Consider the following 24,220-nt stretch of genomic DNA (forward strand, 5'->3'; position numbering starts at 1 on the left):
AACTCCGAGACATTCAAAAATGTACAGTTGGCATTTATTATGAGACCCTATCATTTTTAAAGTAGAACGGTCAGTATAGATACTCTGTTATTTTTTATTTACACCCTGTCAGAAGTGGGAAACAGCTTAATGACAAAAAAAGAGAATTGATGTTATAGGAAACACATTCATATTTCTGAACAAAAAGTCTTCTTCTCATCTCAGTTTTCAGCGTGTGCGACCTGCTGAGGGTTGAAGCCTTCATTTCCATCTGACGCGTTGAGTCGATAAACTAACGTAAGGCTTCGGGTCACTAGCAAGGTAAACATCATCACTTTGCCCCATTAGTGATATAAACAAACCCATGTCAGCAGTCATTTACAATCATTAGCAATGAGGATTTTGTACACACGCGCACAACATGGGGCAGTTTTACCTTCTGTGGGATAAACCTAAGAAAAATGTAAAAAATGTATTGCAGAATGATGTGATGTCACATACCAACAGTTGCCAACACTTGCTGTAATCACAGTCTCCTGCAGGAAATCCTTCTTTGTGCTATATTTGGCTCAAATCCATCTAGCTGCCGATTTGGCTAATACAATCTGCATCACTCCGAGTCTTTTTATGAGTGTTATTGCTTTCAGTCAACCATCAAGTTACTGTGATTGATTCTTATTTTCACCAAATGAGGATCCAAACTTTTCATGGACCATTCTTCTTTTCTTTGTTCCGTTTGTCTGTGATGGCATTTGGAATAAATTTTTTTGCTTTATGCTTTCAAATCACAAAGGTATAAAAGGGAATTAAGGCCACTGAAGAAAAAAATTTGAGGTCATGACTTTTTTTTCCTTCAAAATCCTGAGGGAAAAAAAATCTTAAGTCTAACTTTAACCTAAGAATTCTCTGAGAGAGAGATTTGTTTGAGAGTTAATCATAATTTTGAGAAAAATTACTTCAAAGAGTTTTGAAGAAAAGACAGATGTCTGATAAAAGTCAGATTTTTGAGGAAAAGGTCAGAATTCTTAGATTAAAGCCAGACCTTTGAGAACAAGACAGAAGTTTGAGAAAAATGTCTAGAAAAAAGATCAGAATTCTCAGATTGAAGTCAGAATTTTGAGAAAAAGCCTGAATTGCTACAATCAGAATTTTGAGAAAAACAAAAAAAGGCAGAAATTTGCAAATGAAGTCAGATTCTTGAGGAAAAGGTCACAGTTCTTAGATTACATCCAGAACTTAAAGAAAAAGCCTGAATTGCAAAAGTCAGACTTTTGAGAAAAAGTCAGAATTTTGGGAAAAAGCCTGAATTGCTAAAATCAGAATTTTGAGGAAAAAGTCAGAATTTTGGGGAAAAGCCTGAATTGCTAAAATCAGAATTTTGAGAAAAACAAAAAAGTCAGAATTTTCCAACTGAATTCAGATTTTTGTGGAGAATGTTAGAATTTTTAGATTAAAGCCAGACTTTTGAGAACAAGTCAGAAGTTTGAGCAAAACGTCTGGAAAAATAGTCAGAATTGTCGGATTAAAGAATTGTGCAAATGAAGTCAGATTTATGAGAAAAAGTTAGAATTCTCAAATTAAAATCAGAATTCTGAGAATAATGTAACAAGACTGTTTTTTTTTTTTTTGTTCCCCCCCCCCAGCGGCCTTAATACTGTTTTATATTAAGGAGGACAGAATGAAGAATAATGGAAATACTGGGGAAAAACAATGCTGTATACTTCCCCTAGGCCACAAAATGTTTTTCATTCTACACACCTCAGCTTTACATTGCCCACAGATCAGAAGACAATTAGTAAATGCTTTAATGAACAATCAAGTTAAGTAAAATCATCCCTGATTATGACTGTTAATGTTAATAGTAATGCAAATTGGAAAATCAAATTCAGATTTACAAAAGACTTTTACAAAAATCTTGATAACACAAGCTTTTAAAATGCACACAGGAAATGTAAACACATATTATAGGATAAGTCTGGTGTTATTTCATATAATTCATGACGTCAGCAAAGTCCTATGAAAAGCCCACACCCAGCCAGTGGGGGAATGTAAGTAACCACATTCACTCAAGTACTGTACTTACTATATTAAAATGAGCATATTCTCTACTTTAGTCAATAACAAATTTCCTAACATGAATTAAAATGAATCTAAAGATTTTTAGAGCACATACACCCCACTTTGGCTGCACAGACAATGCATTTGGAATTTCTGACAAAATAAATAAATAAATAAATGAATAAAGATAAAGTATTACCAGACTTATCCTTTAAGATCTTAAAGGTTGCAGGTGAGGTATGCCTTTTTGCAGAGAGCTTCCCTGCCGTCTCAAAACACTTTAAATTTTCAATGTCATGTTAGGTAAACCTCCCTCACTAGAGCTGCGTGATGTGGGCGAAGATGCCCGTTAAATGGTTTTTAAGGCTGTGGACAAAACCAACATGGCAGCAACAAGATGCTGGAAAGCTGTTTGTCACTAAACGAACTGAGGGACTGAAAAATGGGCAAATTTGAAAACTGCGACAATGGAATGTAAGATAAAATGACCTGACAATTACAATATGTGAAGCACAGAGCCTAACAGTCTCACTCTGGCTGTTCTGCTACCAAACCCTGCTAACAAATAGCCCAACTTGTCACAAAACGTCAAAACTGATGTCATGAGGGTGATGGGCAGATTTGCACTATTTGTAATATCAGATATTTTATATATTTGTCAGTATTTCTTTTTACATTTTGATGAAACAATCAGAAAAAAAGGGTAAAAACAACATAACATGATAATCTGCTAATAACATATCAAATCAAACAAACAAAAAAAAAGACATTCACCATTATTAAATATTCCTTGTGACATATTGTATTATCAACACATAAATATCTATGCATTTCTTTGTGTCGAAACTAAAGCTCTTGCAATTACACATTTAATTCTATATTACCTTATAATATTCCCATATAACCTACATACTGTGTCATTTATAGCTTATATCCTTGAATTTAAAACAAATAAATATTTCATAAATAATGTTAATATAAATCATTTTTTATGTTCTTATCAAATATCAGAGCTTGAAAAACATTTGAGTTTATTGGCCACTGCTATGACAGCGGCTGTCTAATGTTGCAGTAGCGTCCTGTGAGCAGAAGATGGCAGCAAAGAGGCCACATGGGCAGTGTCTCCTTGACAGGGATGATCAGCTTATTCTGATGTAACCTTGCAAGTAGAGACAGACAATAATATAGAGCTGATACAGTACTGGCATCTCATGAAAGGATGGGCCCTTCCCTATCTTTGCTTCCCTAAACCACACTGTCCCAGGTGTTTGGCCGGTCAACGTCTAGGCTTTTAGATTTCAGAGGCATGAGCATCGACAGATTACTACATTTCTGAATTAGGACTTGATCCAGTGAAATAGGCTCTTGTGTAGACCCTTACTGCAGTACCACGATGTCTGCATTCTGGCAGGTGCTTCCGGGATGGAGCTGCATCGGAGGTGGTGTGGTTGAGAGGTTTTAGAGGGCGGTCTCCTTCAGGTCGTTGAGGTTTGGCATCCTGGTGCGGGAGGCTCGGGTAAAAGTGGGTCCATTCTGACCCGGTTTGATGCCCAGCTGTTCAGGGGTGAACTGAGCGCCCTCTGCCCGCTGTAAAGCAGATACGTGCCAGCTGGACTCTATCTGTCCCGGCAGGGGGTAGCTGGCCTTGCGGCTCTTAGCCTGGGTGGAGCTGCTCACCCCAGTGTGCCCCCTGCTGTCGGCATGACCTCGACCCTCGGGGTAGCCTGCTTTGGACGAGGGCTGAGGAGGGTTGGGCATGGGGGCTTGGAAGCGCAGGTCTTGAGGAGGAGGAGGAGGGGGAGCCTGTCCTTGATTTGAGGAAGAAGGGGAGAGGTGAAGGAGCCTACGTAGTGACTTGAGTGGTTGGCTCTGGCAGGGGGGGAAAGAGACACCACTGATGAATTATCTTAAAAAATAAGACTATATTTTTGTTATTGTTTACAAATCCCATGACCAAGCCCAAGTTTGTGATATGTGTTGAGGCCATGTGACAGTAGTGCAGGTAACTGTCTGTTGAATTCACATTGGCTCAAGGATGCTATCCCCAGGTAGCTGTCTTGCCTAAACTGTGCATTTCGAGTAGTGAGCTTGGACCTGAGGAGGACTACCTCCTGCTGTGTGCCACATGAAAGAAAGGTCAGCTTCAGACAAAACCCCGACCTGATTCTCCTGACACTGTCTGGAGCTGATGGGTGAAAACGATGTTTTCTGTCTGTGGAGTACTAAAGCCAGTCTCACACACTGTTGGGAGAATCTAGGTCAGTCTCACATGCACCATACGGCAGGAGATAGTCTTTCCCAGCAACATTACCAGCTATATTCTTAAATTAAACAGTTGCTTTAATAGTAAATAGCTGGCAGGATAAAACTGATTTTAATATCAGACATTTGTGTTTTAATATATCTTTTGTTAGGTAGGGTGACCAGACCCCAAAAGCTAACTGTGGGTCAAACAGTATGTTTATGTCGGACAAGGTAGGATATGCTACTAATGTTTCGGTTACTTTGATTTTAATTAGTGGTTTGTGAAGAACAAATTGCAAATTGTAATATTTTAAGTCCGATTCTAAATAAATGCAATAAAAATAAATTCAAGCTTAAGGTTTGATTTTGTTGAATAGTTTTCTATCACTCATTTATTCCCTTTCTGTCCCAATAACATTTAAACCTTAATGGTTATTCCAGCTGCGGTTCTCCCTGCTAATCATCTTTGGGTTTGAGTAAACCACTTGCTTCCTTTGAGACTAACACGTGTTGACTCCACTAAATCAGAATGTGGGGCATTGTCTCACTATGTGGGTTGGGGGAACGGGGGATAAAACACTGTGCTGTCCTACATAAAGTGGGACACCTGGGCGCCCTACTGCTGGGTGATGTCTGGAAAAGTTCAGGTCTACACTGCATGTGTGGAAATAGCTTCCTCCTTCGTACTCCTAAAAGCACGAAAGTAAATGTAGGAATAATGCAGGAATGGCATTAATACTAAATGTGCTTCTACAAGGCCTGTCTTTTTTTCATTCTTAAGGTTCTTCTTAAGGTTCAGTTTTAATAAAAACCTTTGACCTTTTATAGATTATACAGTTTCCCTTTCTCTGGGCCTTGAGTCTTTGGAGCTTTTTTGACACTTTTTGTGACACTTTTTATGAGCACAGTGCTATATATTATAGTTTCGTGACTTCAATATATAATTTATAGGAAAACTTAAGTATGTATGACAAGATAAAGTATTGTTCTTTTAAAAAAATCCAATAAAAAAATCTGATGAAAGACTCAAACTGGGTTGTGATCTGCAGATAAATCTAAACTGAAGATTAAAGTAGGCACATACCTGAGAGTGTGAGTCCACTTGTTTGTCCGGCCAGTCATTGACTCTCTCTCTCTCCCTCCCTCTCTCCCTCTCTCTCTCCCTTTCTCTCTCTCGTTCTCGCTCCCGTTCCCTCTCCCTGTCCCGGTCTCTGTCCCGGCTCTGTTCCCGATCTCGATCTCTGTCTCGGGATCGCTCTCGGTTTTTCCGCCGGCTGCTGTGGTGAGAGGACGACTTGGAGCTCCTCTGCAGGGACAAGTGATCCTGTCCGTTCCCGGGAACCTGACGTTCCAGAAATAGAAATATGGAAGTGTTATTTTCAATCCAAAACAAATACATAAAAATGATGATCGCACATCTCACTAAAATCCCGGTGAGGCCCTTCATGCACTGCTCTGGCAGAAACAGACATAAGACAAGAAAGTGGCGATGATGATTGTCTTATGAAAAAATGCTTCACTCTCTACTCTGGTGTCTGAGTGTGTTTAGATAATCTTTAATATAAACTGGAGATGCAACTAATAATTAATTTCATCACTGGGCAGTTTGATAGATTGTCATTTGTTTGCTTAAAAGGTCAAAAAGAAAAATTATACAAACCAGCGACAAACAGCAAATTCTTACTGTTGGTAAAATGAAACTAGTAAATCTTTGGCTTTTATTCTTTTCGCTTCATACACAATTATTCAGCTTCATGTACCAGTTGGCTACACAAGAACTACTTAAAGTGCACTTCTTTTCCTTATTCCACTTTTGTATTTTTTGGACTATATAAGGAGTAGTTTTGCACTGTTACTTCAAAATATTTTATGGTATATTGTATATTGTACACTCGTGCAGCCCTTCTATTCATCCACTGTCTGAAACAATCTGTTTTAGCTCCTCCTTCTTTAACTCCGCCTTAGTTTAATACAACTTTCATCTGATTGGTAGCCCTTTACAAACAAAAATTCTAAAAGAAAATGGGTGGGGCTACTGTGCTTACCACCAGATCTGTCTAGCTGAGTTGACCACACTAAGAAGAACAGATCAAAGAATTTAAAATAAGTATTTGTCTATAAGTATTTGTCTATAGAAGTTTAGCCTAAGCTTTTACCTCATAGGGATTATTTGCACATAGTAGCATCATTATCAGAAAATGTAACCAGGTGCACTACAAGTAAAGAAACAGAAAATAAGGAAAAGCATAATCATAACCTTTAGGAAGTGCTGATAAGTTGAATTATCTGCCATTTTCCCTGTTTCCAGCCTTGCTAAGCTAGCTAGTTAGCCTAATCTAGCCATCAGAAAGGAGCTAAATGAGCACATTTTATGAAATAACTATTCATGATTTCAGCGTTATTACACAACATAGCAAAGAGACCAGTAATTTCTACAGCAGGAGTGTGTGTTTGTGTGCTGAACATGTTCATGACCCTCTCATGATAAAATGATGCCTTATGCTGGCCCGACAAACAGCACACTGCACGTTGAAATGTCTCACGATGCAATGTGAGTGCAACGTGACTGCATTTGACAAACGTTATAGCAAGACAAAATGGATGTGAAAACAGCGTGCAGCATTAAATATATATATATATGTTTGTGTTTGAAATCCTTTCAGCAAAAAATATTCTTTAGCCAATCGATCAGTCAACTGAGAGGATTTCAAACTGGGTCATTCCAGTGAGTGCAAAATAAGTCAACATGCAGCCACAGCGTCGGGGTTAGATTACTGGTGAGGCAGGGTAGGGCGCAGCAGGCTGATGTTGTACCATAGGCGAGGCGACTACAGGTAGGACTTTGACAGCTGAGTTGTGCTTTAAGCTATTCTTAGAGCTAAAGAGGGGGAAAAGGCTTTTCTTGATGCTGGGATTCCTCCCGTCCTCCATGTCGGTCTGTGGAGCAGAAGATGCACAGCCACAACTCTAAACACAAATCTCTGACATCCAAGAGAAGCACAACTGCAGAGAATATGTGATAAACAGGAAGCAAAAAAGAGACGGTGGAACTTCAGAGCAACTTTTGCTTTAAGATGTACTCGACAATTTTAAGAGCTTTCTAATAAATTCAAATTTCCCTTTAATCTTACTAGATGTCAGTGTTAAGCTCATATGAAACATTTTTGCAAGAAAATATTGACACTGCAGATTCTGCCTTACAATCAGTACGTGCTAAACTCAAAAGGCGCACAGCACATGGAACCAAAATACAAATATTTGATTTGAAAAACCAGGTGACAAGAATAATCTTATTAATAAAAAGTCAATACTAATAAGTCGTTAATAATCTTACTATTTGTGACTTCTTCTTTTTCTTTTTAATGGCTCTGAAGAAGCCTTGCTTTTCCTTCTCTTTGGCGGGCTCTGGAGGATTCATGACCATTGCTTCTGCAGTAGTCCTGCATGGCAAATGTGGAAACGTTTCATATAACTTGGATTATAACGTGCATGGGAGCAAACAAAATACATAATACAGTAATACATAGAAACCATACACTATGAAATAACACATGGAGCACAGTAAAGGAGTCTAACTTAATAATCCTCACGATTTACAATTTCAAACCAGCTGCATGTGAAAACAGAAACACTTAATCAAATTATTCATGCTTTGAAACAGAAAATCTAAAAAAATATGTTGTAATAAGGAATCTGAATAAAAAAGTCATTACGTAAAAAACAATATACTCTTTCTGAGGAACTCAGGCTTCTTCTGTAGCCACTGCCACCACAAACAGTCCACTTGAAGAATAAACAAAGCAAAACCCAGTTTTGTGATTTTGGTCCATGTTGACATGCTAGCATCACAGGTTCATTAGTTGCACATCCATTATAAGAATCTATGGTTCCACTACATCCCAAACATGCTCTATTGGACTGAGATCTGGTGACTGTGGAGGCCATTTAAGTACAATGAACTCAGTGTCATATTCAAGAAACCAGTTTGTGATTTTTTGAGCTTTGTGACATGGCACATTACCCTGCTGGAAGTAGCCATCAGAAGATGAGTACACTGTGGTCATAAAGGGATGGAAATGGTCTACTCAGATAGACTGTGGCATTTGAACAATGCTTTATTGAGGGTAATAAGGGTCCCAGAGGACTCCCAAGAAAATATCCCTATATCAGTATCTGGTATATCTCTACACCAGTATGAGCAGCCATAGCCATTGACAGGCAGGATGGAGCCACACTTTCATCTTTTTATGCCAAAGTTTGACCCTAAAATTCAAAGGTTCCAGCAGAAATTAAGACTCTTCAAACCAGGCAGCGTTTTCCACTCTTCAACTGTAAGGCTATGAAAACTGTAGCATCAGTTTCCTGTTCTTAGCTGGCAGGAGTGGCACCCAGTGTGGTCTTCTGCTTCTGTAGTCCATCTGCTTCAAGGTTCAGATATGCTCTTCTGCATGCCTTGGTTGTAATGCGTGTTTTTTTGATTTACTGTTGCTTTCCAGTAAGCTTGAAGCTGTTTGACCTCTTACACGAATAAGGCTCTTTCACCCGGAGGCTGCTGCTCACTGGATATTTTCTCTTTTTTGGATCTATATAAACCCTTGAGATGACTGTGTGGGAAAATCAGAGTAGATCAGCAGTTTCTGAAATGCTCAAAAAACAACCATACAGCATTCAACGTTACTTAAATCATCTTTTTTCCTCACTTTTATGCTCAGTTTGAACTTAAGCAGATCATATCTACATGCCTAAATTCACTAAAGTGCTATGTGATTGGCTGATTTTATATTTGTATAAACGAGCAGCTAAACAGAGTGACTGGTAAGTGTATATAGAACACCTGCAAGTACAGATTTTATTAGTGAATTAGTTATCTTAAAAAACCAAATCAATAAATGTGACAATCTCATGGAATAACCCATCATATATATAAAGAGTTTATATGTATTCAGTGCAGCAGCACAGAGTCTGAACAATAGATCTTAATTGGTGTTAATGACACTGTCATGTAACAGCAGGGATGATGTTCAGATCGGGGAAGGAAACTATAAAGAAGAAAAAACCATAACAAAATGTCTTTATCCATAAATGTTCTGCACGTCTGACACACTGTGTACTGGACGTGCACAATTCTAACAGCAGGCTTAACAATTTAAAAGTTTTTCATGTTTCTTTAATCCACTGTTGTTCCTACATTTACTGCACTGCTGCCTCAACATGCCACATAAAGACTACAAATGAACTCTCACCAGTCAAAAGCTGTCTGGCGTTTGGAGTGGTTGGCCATGGCGACAGGGTCTCCGGGTACAACGGGTACGACTGGCCCTCGACCCTGGCCGACGCCGTCGTGGAAAGAGGAGGAGTTATCTGGCCTGGGAGAAGGGACTGAGGAGAAACAACGAGAGGTGGAAATGACTGTTTTTGATCATTTAAATATGATGAATGTGTGATGTTCGGGGCATTACTGCCTGATAAAATCATGAATAGAAACATATGTGATAATTGTGACATGCCAAAGATTGCTCCAGCACATGCCTCAAAGAAATAATAAACAAAAGAAAGAGGAACCATACAGGTTTTACTGTTATTTCTTGCTCCTTACCTCGATAAAAGCTCCCTACTCTCCGAGGCATGGACTCAGTGAAGATCATCCGGTTCTCCTTGGAGGAAGCTCCGTCCTCAACATGAGGGTCGTGGTACATGCCAACCTAAAGAGTGCACACATCATGCAGACCCACGAACACACACAGGGAAACAGGAACATACAATTTTTTTCAGCATTTTTATCGTTTTGAGTGACATTCCTGTTTAATCTCACTTCATCCCTTATCATTAGCTATCGTAGTCTTTTCTGGCTCACAACACAAACATTCAGGACATCTTAGCGCTTTTCAGTGAGGCTACATTTATACCAGCGACAACGTGCAGTGAAGCTGTTGGCTTAAGTAGGAACAAAACAAGAAAAGCAGTCAGAAGAGCTACTCTCTGTGTTTGCTGAACTGGCTGGAGACAGGGAGGAGTCGGGGGGTCGGACCTCGTTTTTAGAGCGCTGTGTAAGAAAAGCAGCAGTGTTGTCCCGCGTAGAGTCTTTGATGGGGGCACAAGGGTGGCTCATGTCTTTAGGGGACTGCTCACTCTGTTGAGAAGACGGACAGTTGCAGGTCAAAGCAGACTGGAGAAGCAGCATGAAGCAGTGGCAATGATAATGCGAGACAGTGACACTTCCTACACACACACGCACATCAAATCATGAAACACCCATACTCACAAACACACACGCAGACAGACAGTCAGTGCACATAACAAAGGAACATTTCACCCTTTGTTCCGCTTCCATTGTTTAATATCTTCTGCGGATGAGCTTTCATACATTTCAGGAAGTGTAATTTTGTCTCTGTGTGATTTTTCACCAACCTGCCTCATCCTCTATCATCTTTCTGTAACTTAGAACAATTCCAAGAAAACAGCCCCAGTTATTATTGCCTTCAGACGGGCTTTTAAACTGCAGACGCAGAGCTTTAGTGATTGTGTTTGGGAAACAGAAAAAGGTTTTCAAGCACTTACTGAAAAGTTAAAACATTGACGCTGCACCCACCTCCCATTATCTCACGAGAAATTAAGTTAAAATGTCACCTGCCTTTTCTGCTGCCCTTAGTGCTTTCCAATCACCGTCAACATCCCTTTAAAAAAATTTTTGACACATCATTTATGCGTTATTGTGCCACTATTGCTGTAGAGGTTGAAATTTTGTGTGTTTTGGGCAATTTTACTTGTGTTTATGACTTATTTCTACTGTGCATGAGTAAGAGGCAGCCTGTTAGGAAACACCAAAAACAGTTCCTCGAATGGCCACTTGGATCGGACTCCAAAAGTGAGTCAACCCCCACAGAGTCTCCTATTAAATGCCCAGGTTTACAGCAGGAATAAGCATTCTGACAGTCTGACACAAAGCTCTTTTGACAAATATATCGGGGTGAATAGTTCTTGCACTTAACCCATTTTAGTGTTATCAAAGCTTAGTGTCTGAAAGGTGCTTTCTGAACTAATTCATGTCATTGAAATGCACCATTTGACCTTGTTTGTGGCTTGCTGTTTAATTAATTGGACTAGCATTAGGATAAATGGGTTTAAAAGTGGGGCAAACAGCAATTTTAGTTCTTTTTAATTTTGGAGGACTCTGAACTGGGTCGTTAAAATGTGGAGAGATCCTGGTCAGATGTTTCTGGCATAAAGAATGGCAATGTGCTTAGAAATCATTATGAGTGATGACTGGTGTTGGGTTTTCAGATTGGTGGGGAAGTGTGTGGGGAACTACAAAAACTGCTGTCACCATTCAACATAATGCACCCTAATTTAAGCTTTTCATTGTGTGTCTGTTGCTATTTTAGACTCAATCCCGCCACGTTCGAGGCACTTTCTGCCACTAACCCTCGTCATGTCGTCCGTGCAGTCCTCCCTCGAAGAACTCACTGAGTGTCCGGCGAGGGTGGTCCTGTGCTGCAGCTGTGGGGAGAGGAGCTGCAGGCTACTGGCTCGTGTTGGTATTGCCTGCCCCGGCGGAGGCAAGCCCGCCATCGCCGTCTCCACTCCGTGCGGTCGGTGGCGTTCCCTTCTCACGTACATGGAGTGGCGCTGCGGCCGCTGCTGAGAGGAGAAAGGCGAGGTATAGCCGAGGCCGTAATGATAAGACTCGTGAGGGGAAGGCAGAGTGTGAGTGGAGGGCATCCCAGGTCCTCCTGGGTCCAAGAGCTCCGGAGCACCAGTGTCCTCTGGAGATGAGAAAAGAAGTCAAAGTAAGCAGAGCGATAAGAAGTGAACAGTTACAAGTGTTCTACTATTTAACTGTCCAAACTAATTTAAGTGATCAGGCTAATCTTTTTTAATTTCCTTGTTTGTTTTTCTTGCTGGAATCCACTGTGATGATATGTTTTGTTTTTGTTTTTTTATAAAGCTTTTAAAGTGTAAAATGAATAGACTCTAATCAAACCTACCTGGCACTAAAGATTTATGTCTGGATTTGTGCCTGGATGAAGAGTCCAGCGTGCTGCTCTCCATGCGGGCATTGCCGCTGCTACGAGAGGCGGGGCTGTGTCCAGATCGATCACTGTGTCGAGTGGAGGGGCTGCCAGGAGGCCCAGAAGGACCTGAAGGGGTGTTGAGGTCTAAACAGCTGGCAGGGAAGAAGCGGGCACTGGGTCCCACCCCAGCTGTCGTGTTAGAGTTTGGGTCATCCGGGTGGAGTCGACCGTCGCTGAGATTCCCCACAGATTTGGCATCGCTCAGTCCGCTGTGGCTCTTGGACAGACTGAGATAAGATGCTGAGCTCTTAGAGGATGAGGACATGGATCCGTGGGCAGAGTCGGCCATACTGTGGGCATGTCGACTGTGTTGTTTTTCTGCCCCAGACTGTAGGGTGTTAGTTTTGTTTTCCAGGAAAGTGTGCCGACTGACCTGCTGCTGCTGCTGCTGCTGCTGTTGCTGCTGAGAGCGAGAGGAGCTGGGTTTGCCGTGGCCATACTTTACCCCATGTCCCTGGTCCGGCAACTTCGGGGAGGGTCCCAAGTTGAAATCAAACTCTGTTTTGCTTTTGGATTCTTTGGGGCTGAGCAGGTGTGGCAGGTTGTTGTTAACCAGATCTTTGCTGGAGGAGATAGAACGATTAAGAGTCTGGGACATGTACTGGCCCTTGGGGTGCAGAGTCGGACTTAAACTGGATGGTGCCGGTTTGTTGCCGTTGAGAAAACTCTCATTCCCGAGGTGATGGAGGTCTCCGTGGCGAGGGAGGCTGGAACATTCTTTGCTATTGGAACGACGGCTTGAACTCTTAGTGTGACTCCTGTAGGAGCAGAGGGAGGGCCGTTTAGCATGGTGTTCTAATATTTACTGCTGTAAACCATTCACAAGAAATAATCTTTTAAAAAAACACCATCTGGATATGACAGTCTATGTTTTTAAATTGAAAATAATCTCTTATACAAATATTACAACCATTTATTAAAGTGCTTGTGGAAGCATTTCCTATATGACATTACAAAAAGTTAAAATAGCTGGTATTTTACTTTAAAAATATAATTTTATTTTTTTAACCCCCCCCCCCCCAAAAAAAAAAAAAAAAAACCCAAAAAACCCCCCCAAAACAAACAAAAAAAAACCCAAAAAACCCCCACTGATCTGTCTGGTTTCTAAGACCTTGATTTGTGGCTTATTAGTTTGATGTAGTTTTACAAGCCTTGATGATCCATCATCGAGAGCTGTATCTTGGTCAGAGAACTAAAAGTGTAACTTTCAAGCACCAGAAAAAGCATCTTATTAAGAAAGTATACTTTGTTGATCCTTTTGGGGAAATTCCTCTCTGCATTTAACCCATTCACTCAGTGAAGCAGTGGGCAGGAACTGGGCACCTGGGGAGCAGTGTGTAGGGACAGTACCTTGCTTAGGGGTACCTCAGGGTAGCCGTTCAGTGGATTCGAACCATCGACCTTCCGATCATGGGGCCACCACTCTACCTACTGAGGTATCCCCGCCCATAAAATCAATCTAGTCTATAATCATTAAATCAATTTATATGTTTTTCCTGTCAGCATGGTGTCTGACAGAAATATAACTATTCTTTCAAACTCTGATTCTGTTTTTTATCCTACGAGCTTATCAAACCTTAGATGAGCATTTTAATCTAAAATATACAATTTGAGGCCAACAGTTTGTTTAATATTTTTCAGTTCCACATCTACAAGTGAGTCAAAATAATGATAATAACTTATTTTAGATTTATCCTTTTGAGTCCCAAATGAAAAAAAGAAAAAAAAAGAAGCAGAAGACAACAACGAGGGAAGAATCTGAGCAGACGCGTTGAAAGAAAATATTCTGTTAGCTCACAAAAGCATTGTTTATATAGTTATAAAAATACAGTCACGTGAAAATGAAAGCCAGTGAAGTGTTATATATCAGGACAGGTTTATTTACTTATTTAATTTAACTTTTATGAACACAGGTTGAGACTCAATGTCTCATTTACGAGAGAGACGCGTTTCAGACAAACATATTAAAATGACAGCAAAAAATAGATAAAATTAGATAAATACAACCCCAGATCAACTAGAACATGTGGCCTATGACACTGTGTCATTATCTGTTTAACAAAAACTAAATCAAAATGCAGATACAGTGTTCGAAAAGCCAAATACACTCGAACTGCTTCCATAGGAATTCGTAGGGTAAGTAGCAGCCGGGGTCTAATGAAATGCACTTGATTAACTGAACATCAGAAGGTGCAGCATTTTAGAGTAACAACTGTTTCTGGCTATCAGTATTGGAAGGTTTATAGGCCATTTCCAAACTAATTGAATTTCATCACTATACAGTGGGAAAGATTACTCACAAGTGTAAAACATTTCGGATAGCTGCCAAGAGTGGACATCCCAGCAAATTCACTCTCAGGTCAGACTGTGCAGTTCTCAGAGAATTTCAAGAAAACCCAAGAGCTGCATCTTAGACTCTACAGCCCTCTGTTAGCATGTTAAAGTTCACGACACTACAATTAGACAGACTGAATAGTTGACTGAACAGGAAATGGTGCCAAGATCGAGGTTCCTGTCTCGAAAAATAACACGGCAGCACAGCTTTGCTTTGAAAAGTCGCATCTAAACAAAGACCTCTGAAGCAATGTCCTTTGGACAGAGAAGAACGAAGTGGAGATGTTTAGTCGTTATGCACAACGCCACATTTGACGAAAACCACACACACTTTATGCCAACTGTCAAGCACGGTGGTGTAGTGGTGATGATTTGTGCTTGTTGAGCTTGTTTTACAGTCTTAACAACCATGAACTCCTCTGTATACTAAAGTAATCAGGAGTCAAACCTGAGGTCTGATAGCTAAAGCCCAATGCAAACCTGGTCAACCAACATGACAACGACCACAAGCACAGCAGCAAATCTTCAGCAGAATGGCTGAAAAGGGAATGCAGGAACTAAAGAGAGTTGTGCATAAATTAATACTGCAGATGCTGTCAGTGGCTCTGATCAAATTCTTATTTTTGGCCTTTTTCAGCTTTATTGACAGATACAGTGAAGAAATGACAGGAAAGCAGAGGGAGAGAGAGGAGGAAAACATGCAGCGAAGTGCTGCAGGTCAGACTCAAACCCAGGCTGGTCACTCTCAGCCATATGGCATGTGGTTGCCTGCTCAACTCACTGAGCTAAACTGGTTTTGCAGCTTTCAACTTGGGCTGGGATATCATTAAAATGAAAAAAACAAACAAAAAAACACTAAAACGGCATTGGTTTTACAAAAACAAAGAAACACTAAATCTTGATGTAATCAGATACAAACAGTATCTGACATTAGATGTGATGAAAAGTCCGTCACTATAACACAGCATTAGTTCCAGTGTTAACACAGAGACATCCAAACTGGGCTTTGTAAGATGACTGCATGTAGACACTCTGGCAGAAGTCTGAAATAAAGGATTGCTTTCTAACCTTGTAGGAACCGTGTTTTCTCCATGATGGTGTGTTTTTCTCTTGGAGGAGCGTGGCGGGTTGGGAGATGCAGGCGGAGGCCTCTCTCTCTCTGCCTGCCTCAGAGGCTGGAAGGCTGGATGGTTCAAACTCTGCTCTGTTAGGTAACGCTCAGTAGGGTTGAGCAGCAACAGATTCTGATTGGAAAAAGACATGCACATAAAGGAAATGATGCATTTTAGTGACCCCTGTCTCAGGTTTCATATATGATATAGCAGTCGAATCAATCATTATTATTCTTGTGTGAGAGTTGGAATGTTTCTTGGCATTTTACCTTCATCAAATCCAACATCAAACCACTCAAGATGCCTTGGTAACGTCTCTCCAAAGTCTGAGGATGAGTAACTGATGGAAACTGGCAGAAGCACAAAGACACAAACACTGGATCAAATTCATAACCAACGCAAACTTTCTGTGTATTAAAGACTACTATTACGATTTCCAACGCACAGTTTATGTAGCTGCCAGTGAAAAAAAAATAAAAGGAGCTCTCACTTCAAATCACACAGAAATCTATCAGCGGATCACGCTGAACAAACTACAAAGCGTGCGCATACACACAAGCACACACACAAGTCCTGATCGTCCCTCTGGGGCATTTTCTCTTGCTGCTAAACTGAACACCAACCACCTATCTCATGAGTCATAGCAATCCACTCAGTCATGGTGCTGGGAACACTGCCACAAAAGAGAGAGAGATTTGACACAAAGCTGAGATAGAAGGAAAGGAGGTAAAAAAAAAACAGAAGAGGAGGGCGAGGAGAAAGGAGATGAAAAAGTAGAGAAGAATTCAAGCACAGTTAGTATTTTGTACCCTGATTCCATGAAATCGAGGGTTGTTGTAGAAGAGTTTCATCTGTTCTGCAGGAAGTGGCCCCAAAACCTTCTGAATGGTAAAAAGCTGGAGACAAAAAAAGAGAGGAATATCATTAAAAACACCCTACCATAAATGATTATTTTTCTTTTAATATTTACACAAGTCTGTAAAAGATATATGCAGATCTCAAGCATCAAAGTTCATTCTTGACTTTGTAAACAGCAGTTAATCCCACTTCAAATAATCTCACTTCAAGTTGTATTTGTGGACAAGGAGTTTCCAAAGCTTCAAAAAAAAAAGTGCAGAGCATCTACAGCACATTTCTGTGACAGCCGGGCAAACTGATGAAGATCATGTAACACGATCGAAGGTGGCAGCACAACTAGGGAACAGATGATGAGCTCATTTTGTTCTCCATTATAGTTTTTTATTGTTACACATTTCCAACAGTGATGTTTTATTACCTAACAAATCTGACGATGTGCACATTTTAGACAAGGAGGAACGCTTTCGTTCACTGGAGGGGTGAACTTCTGCTAAACCAATCACACCCTTCGTCAACCTGATTCAGCACAATCTTCAGCAGCTGCTTTCTGCCGAGTAAAATAATGTTCATGTGCGTGGTGAAAGCGAAACATTAAAGATGTGAATTGTAAAATCAAACCGACAGGAAACACTCTGTAAAGCCATATATGATGGATTTATATTTTACAGTATTATCAATATAAACGACACACTGCTCAACCGCAATACAGCAGACAGGTGATTTGAATCATTTTGATCATCTTGATGCATGTGATGATCTGCTGGGACACTTTGGGCCCCTGGGCCCCGTTTTCCCAGACTATAATGGTGCTGGTGATTCTTCTTCCTGCCCCTTGCTCTCCTACCTATCTATCTGCAAACAAGTTGTGCATCTTAGTTTCTCTTCAGTCCTGGGTAAAAACTCAATTTAACAGCAATTTTAAAAAAAGCATGTTGACACCCTGATATAAAAAATGCTTTTTCTTAAAAACTGTGTGTGGTAAATATTTAGCGGTATAATATTATACAGATTTGTCTAATAAGCACAGTTTCCCAGTTCAATCCTGGAAGGACACAAATCCCTTTATGGTTGTGTCAGGTTACGGTGAATAAAGGAGCTGGATAAAACACCATCTTCACTTTATAAATGATAGCTGTTTTGCTAACATAGGCAACAGCTGCAGCTGGTAGCGTTCTGCTAAGCCTCACCTTTGATAATTCAACTCACCGAACTTGACCTGTTGACCATGTTTGTGGTGTTGGTGCCTTTCGGAGCAATGGAACTATTGCATAAATTATAAAACACACTGGCTGGAACAACCTGTTCAAGAAGTCCGTGTTTCATTTTTGGTGATTGAAATTTATCATTAAGACATGATCACCTGTTGTTTTATATCTGTCTCAATTTCACTCAGTATAACACTTCATATATATGTATATATATTTATAATTCTTTCTGGGTGTTATTGCTTAAAAATATAGTGTACAATTTATTTAGATCTTCATCAGAGGTTACAAAAACTCAAAACCACAGTATCATAAATGATACACCTGTTGTTAGATGGTTAAACACAGCATGCTGTCCAATCAACGAAACTGCTTTAAATGAGAGCACCAGCCCAGGTGCACTGACCTGAAAGTGAGGCACATTGTTTCCATAAATTTCCTACTAAACTTGTTGGAACGGCAAATTGGACACATAATCCATAAAGTGTTTGAGGGCAGGCCTGAGGCAGATTATTTATGTTAATACATTTTCTTTCTTCGATATATCGATGGGTTGTGTGCGAGCTAACAGAGAGACAGTTTCTTCTGGTGCACAGATCTCAGAGCTCTGTTGGACAAACTTGTGATTCGGGGATGAATAAAATTTAATTTGACTTGCTATTAAATTTCCAAAATTAGCGCTCATCACCATCTCTGAGATCTCCACCCGCTCGCTCTGTTGTCTCCCAGTTGCTTTATTTCCGACAACACAATTGAAATTTCTCTTGCCCAGGTGTGAAGTCCAAAAAAACCCCTGTAACTGTGATTTTTACACTCAGTAATTCTTCTTTTGTTTTATTATATCAGAGAAGAAACCAAAGTGGGCGTTCTGTCAGGTACATAAGCGTCAAATATTATGAATGCCTGTTCCCTTTATAACAATCTGAAATAAATAGATAAAACCTGTCAGCCCACCTTAAACATCACACAGTAGGAATTTGAAATGTGAGGTTTTGATTTATTTACATCAAAAGCTATTTCTGTTTTTCAGTCAGCCTGTTTAATTAGCTACATGCTTCACCCTTGTTTCGGCTCACCAACCTGATCAATCTCGCTTTCCCCTGGAAACAAGGGCTGTCCATCACTCAGCTCCCCGAGGATACACCCCACCGACCACATGTCCACTGCCTTTCCATAAGGAGCCCTGAGACGGAGAAAAGCAGACAAATATGTAATCATCAAAGACAGCAAAAAGACCTCGTTAATTAGATGGTAGGGTGATAATAATGAGAGAGGAAATGAAAATGGCGAGGAAAAAGGGTAAAAACCAAGTCCCCGAATGAGAGGAGACGATTATGAGAGGGATGACAGCGAGGCGGGGGTGATAGAATTCACGGAGGTGGTGCAATTAAAATAAAACGATCGATGTTGTGTTTCTGATGGAGAAGCTCATAAAGAAGATGGTCATTTCTGAGGGAACAGAGCTGAGAAGTCTGGTGAGAAATGGTGAGAGATCTGGCAGCAGAGAAGCAGAGGAGAGGTGGTGTTGGAGGGAGAGAGTATTTGAGTGGGCGGCATTCAAACGCTGTCTCAATAAATGTTCCAGGGCATTTACTAAATCAGGCTACAGAACCGAGGCTAGATGACGTTCAGCTGTCTCCAAGCTAGAATGGACATTAAATGCAGCAAAAGCACCAAAACAACATCGGCAAGAGAAGTCCACGAGGAAAGTGAAATTTGATCTCTGGGTATGGTGTGTGCATGGTGGCTCATGTCATAATGCAGCAGATGAATCACTGACTGTTTTTCCAGCCATCTGAATAAAAGAAATGAAATGAAATGAAAATTTTTAGCAGTGAAATTACATTTAAAAAAAATGGTTTGTTAGCTTAATTTCGTGCTCAGAAACGCACAGAGATGCAGTTAGAGCTCACTAAGTGGGTGACATTTATCATACAGGCAATAATCAGTCAACTTTTGTGTTTTGTCAACGTTTATTCAGCATACTGCAGTAATGTTTATTATATTTGCCCAGATGTAATAAAACCCAAATAAACACAATCCAGTTAGACTTACTGGGGATTTGGGAGTGTTTGTGTCATGTAAAAGTCCAGATATAGAGCATGTCGAATCATATTTAACTAGCTTTTACAGCTGAGGTCTCTTAGACTGAACGGAATGAATACATCGCTTTCAGTAGTGAACTAATTAAAAATGAAATCGGTTTGTCAATTTTCATTAAATTATAAAAGAATGTAGGATGAATTAAAAAGATGAAATCGTGTTCAGTGCAGTTTTTGAGCTGTTTGAGAGAGAGCCCGCTTTTTACAAGGAAACAAAAACAGCCTATTTCCAGACACAGTGAAAGCACAGACTTCATTTCTGAACATCCATTAATAGTTTTCTTTTAAGAGTAATTTTACAAGATTTTCATATTTATTGATTTGCCCGCTGCTTGGACAATTGATTCACTCTAAAAGGAAAAAAATCTATAGTTCCAGTGTCTTTTACACATACTCATCAGCCACTTTATTAGGAAAAAAATTATTCAACTGCTTGTTAATGTAAATATCTAATCAGCCAATCGCATGGCAGAAACTCAATGCAATTATGCACGTCGACATGGTCAAGGCGAGCTGCAGAATTTCAAACTGAGCATCAGAATGGGGGAAAAATGTTTAAGGAACTGTTGATCTTCTGGGATTTTGCCACACAACCATCTCTGGGGTTTACAGAGTGGTCCAAAAATGTTGAGCAGCAGCTCTCTGGCCAAAAATCCCTCGTTTATACCAGAGGAGAATGGCAAGGCTGCTTAGAGCTGATAGTAACTTAAATAACCACAAACAAGGTACAAGGTACAATATGCTGAATCTTGAAGAAGAAGACCACACTGGTTGTCATTCTTCTAAGAACAAGAAAATTAGGCTACAGTTCACATGAACTCACTAGAACAGAAGATTGATTTGCAACATTCAGATTGTAGTATTTTGGCATAAACATCATGAAAGCATGGATCCTTCCTACCTGTCAATGGTGTCGGGGATATTTTCTTGATACATTTTATTCATACGGATGAATGCATGCTGGTGCATATGCAATAAAATAAGTCTCATATTAGCCCAGACACTTTAAGTCTATTTTTACTGGCCTCCTGTTTAAACAGATTAAAATCGTGTTCATTTCTTCTTCTTCGTCTTATTCCAGAAAATGCAGCTGGACATTTTTGGGATCTTTGGAAAGTTTGGCCTCAGTTTGTAATGAGAAGAGATCTCTATTTAAAGCTGCTTTGATATAATAAGATTTCTGCTATAACTTGCTTTCATTTACTCATGTCAGGCTGTAGGCACGAGCTGATACATTAAACATATAATGCAAAAATGAATGAGTATTAGCTGAGAAAATGAGACCAGTACTGTGTTATTTTGTTTAAGGTATGCTGGTATCACAAGAGAAAAGCTTCCAATACCCTCTGTGGAAAAACACAGAAACATATCTTGTGCTCTGTGCTCTTTCCTTCGCTTCATGTTTCTCACTTCAGCTCCTGCATATACATGTATGCACAGACATGCACACGCACATGCACACACAGGAACTCACCCCAGCAGCAGCTCAGGTGAGCGGTACCACCTTGTGGCGACATACTCAGTGTAGTTGGCATCTGTTCCCTCAGACAGGTTACGAGCAAAACCTGAGCCAGAGTAACAGATATTCAATAAATCACGTACACCTGATTCTGTATGTTACACAGCCATCGCATTGAAGTGTGATAATATACAATTTAGACTCTTTCAAAGATCAATTAAAAACACAAAAGGACTCTCAGTGTTCAAGTAATTTGGACAGCTTAGTAACAACACGGTCTTCCCATGTGATCAAACTAATTAGTTATGTCACTGCAGGCGGTTGGAGACTGTGCTTTGGAAAAGTGTCGTACAGAGAGTCCATTTTAATCATAAAAAAGTCACAATAAACAGAACGCCAGCTCCAACAGTGAATAACAAACAAATCTCACCCCAGCTGACTAAATAGCATTGCATTAGCCAATTATGCAACGCTAACTAACCATGTGACCCTGCTGATATTGATGCTAATGTAAAACACACACCTGGAAAACAGTAAAATGGCAAAGACGTGACTTTATTAGAGTTTTACAGAGAAAATAGGTGCTTCACTAATTGGACTTCTTTGGCGGATTAATTGTGTTGAAACCCAGCAGGCTGCACTTTATAATGCTGGTTGGCTGTTTCCCAAATGGCAGAATTGATCCTTCTGATATACAACTTACAAGGTGACAAATTAATGGTGGGATTTTTCACACCGAACTAAGCCCAAGAAACCAAACTGGGCACAATGCAATCACAGAGAGAACTGCAAAAACTCAAATAATCACAATCAATTGGCAGCTGAAAGCGATTCACTGTGTTAAAGAGTTTGCTTGATTTTAAAAGCAGTTATCATCACTCGAGCAGTGAAATGTGCGTGGTCTGGGAGTTTTTACTGCCTTGCACACAGACTCTAAATCCTTACAGCACCGTGACAATGGCTGGCTGTTGTAAAGAACTGAAGAAGACTCACCAAAGTCACAAAGTTTGAGAACATCCTCGGAGCTGATAAGGAGGTTCTCTGGTTTAATATCTGGAAGAAAAATGCAGAAAAATGAGGCATTAACAATATGCTTCAAATGCTGTCCTACTACATGAATACGTAACATGACAACAATATACATCTTCTGCAGAGAGTTGAAGGTCTACTTCAGCTTCAGTTTCCTTTCTATGACAGTACTTTTTCCTAGAAAACTATTCTTGATGTGTGGAAAGGCTCACACTCAACCATCATGCTCATGTACAACAGCATAATTTGAACTGAATTTCTCCTTTTTTGAATCATTAGAATTACCACAAAAGTGTGATTTTCAGATATGACATTAGACCGGGTGACAATTCCTCACCTCTGTGCACAATCTCATTCTTGTGACACCAGTTGATGGCTTTGATGAGCTGGTAAATATAGCTGCGGACTTTGTCAGGCGGAGCACCGTTGGGCATTTCCTCTAGTAGCTCCAGCATATTCTGCAAGGTGCAAGAAATTCCCTGTTAGAAAGTGTGCTCTAAAAATATAAATGGTGTTAACCTTTAATTTCTTTTTTGTTTCTTTTTTTTTATTTTAGCCCTGACAGGGGGTGAGAGGGGACACCATGCTAAATGACTAGAGTACAGCATGAAAATAAAACCTGTCATAAAATAAACACTTGGCCGGGTACCCTGGCAACACAGTGGGGAATACCATTACTCACCAACAGCATAGTTCATATGTTGCCATGGCGACACTTTTTAATGCTTAAGTGAGCAGTCTCAACATCCTGAAACTTAGAAGTAGGCTAGATATCTAGATACGGCAGAGTAGAGAGGAGGAACGTGTGCGAAGTCAAATGATAACGACGCAGTCGCTGAACTGACCCTCTCAACATATTCGAAGACGAGGTAGAGCTTCCCCCGCCTCCGAAAAGCCTCCTTCAGCTCGACGATGTTGTCCTGCTTCAGTGTCCGAAGCATCTTCAGCTCCCGAAGAGTGGTCTCTTTGACCTCCTCATTTTCTGTGCAGAAATTAAAGAAGCAGAAATTAGACAGCAGCTTCTCTCTCCTCTCCTAACTTCCTGGCTCACTCCACTCACCTTCACTGTCTTTGAACTTCTTAATCGCCACCAGCTCATTGGTTTCCTGTGAAGACATGAGGATAAAAGTCAAATCAAACCACTTACCAAGCCAAAGACAAACACCTCAACAACCAGACCTATACGACACAAGACCATTAAGATCAAAGAAGAAGTAAGAAATAGAAAGTATCTGCAGAACAACAACGACAAAAAAAGGTAAAAAGAAAGAGAGAGGACATTTAAATTCTACTCCTGCCCACTCCTAACATTAAGAAGGAAAAGTTGCCGTGGCAGTGCCAAAACAAGAGCGATGCTGGTGCTCTCATTTCAGTTATTTTACTCAGGGCTATCTCTCTCTCACACACATGCACACAAGTGCGCACATACACATGGACATACAAAACAGCACTTCTTTGGCATAGCTAAAACGCTCTTAGGCCTCCTTCAGCTTCTTGCAGGTTGCTTGATTGACCTTGCTGAATTTTTACAACACAAGCGCAGAGATTTTTGCTGCTGCTAGACTGCCATGGCCCAGCAGCAGCACACTTTAAAAAGCCTCTTTAGCAACTACTGCAAAAGGATGGACCCTCAGTCTATACCATAGGAACTCCTTTTTCTTTGACTCTGTACTGTATGGACTGGGGCACGCTATTGGACGGAAAATGCATGATTTTTCAGAGGTAAACGCAGTGATTTACATGTCCGCCAGCTTGTTTGATGCTAGGT

General features: G+C 40.3%; 1 protein-coding gene across 4 annotated transcripts in view; it reads right to left on the reverse strand.

The window, feature by feature from the left end:
* Positions 1 to 17: 17 nt before the first annotated feature.
* The window catches only part of cdkl5 (cyclin dependent kinase like 5), a 42,204-nt gene continuing 18,001 nt past the window's right edge, over positions 18 to 24,220 (reverse strand). For 2 of the 4 annotated variants that reach the window (XM_063473278.1, XM_063473270.1), the window contains exons 4-21: positions 23,513 to 23,558; positions 23,298 to 23,434; positions 22,790 to 22,910; positions 22,417 to 22,476; positions 21,439 to 21,529; positions 18,943 to 19,045; positions 16,609 to 16,695; positions 16,069 to 16,149; positions 15,756 to 15,931; positions 12,267 to 13,111; positions 11,704 to 12,044; positions 10,310 to 10,411; positions 9,878 to 9,983; positions 9,525 to 9,660; positions 7,616 to 7,721; positions 7,057 to 7,218; positions 5,366 to 5,623; positions 18 to 3,906 (exon numbers count right to left, since the gene is read on the reverse strand). In XM_063473278.1, coding sequence (XP_063329348.1) covers positions 3,496 to 3,906; positions 5,366 to 5,623; positions 7,057 to 7,218; positions 7,616 to 7,721; positions 9,525 to 9,660; positions 9,878 to 9,983; positions 10,310 to 10,411; positions 11,704 to 12,044; positions 12,267 to 13,111; positions 15,756 to 15,931; positions 16,069 to 16,149; positions 16,609 to 16,695; positions 18,943 to 19,045; positions 21,439 to 21,529; positions 22,417 to 22,476; positions 22,790 to 22,910; positions 23,298 to 23,434; positions 23,513 to 23,558 — 3,369 coding nt within the window. In that variant the 3' untranslated portion in view covers positions 18 to 3,495. The remainder of the gene's footprint in view (positions 3,907 to 5,365; positions 5,624 to 7,056; positions 7,219 to 7,615; positions 7,722 to 9,524; positions 9,661 to 9,877; positions 9,984 to 10,309; positions 10,412 to 11,703; positions 12,045 to 12,266; positions 13,112 to 15,755; positions 15,932 to 16,068; positions 16,150 to 16,608; positions 16,696 to 18,942; positions 19,046 to 21,438; positions 21,530 to 22,416; positions 22,477 to 22,789; positions 22,911 to 23,297; positions 23,435 to 23,512; positions 23,559 to 24,220) is intronic. The other 2 variants (XM_063473287.1, XM_063473296.1) reach the window with 2 other exon arrangements.

This window comes from Pelmatolapia mariae, linkage group LG1, assembly GCF_036321145.2.
Source record: "Pelmatolapia mariae isolate MD_Pm_ZW linkage group LG1, Pm_UMD_F_2, whole genome shotgun sequence".
Lineage (NCBI taxonomy): Eukaryota > Metazoa > Chordata > Actinopteri > Cichliformes > Cichlidae > Pelmatolapia > Pelmatolapia mariae.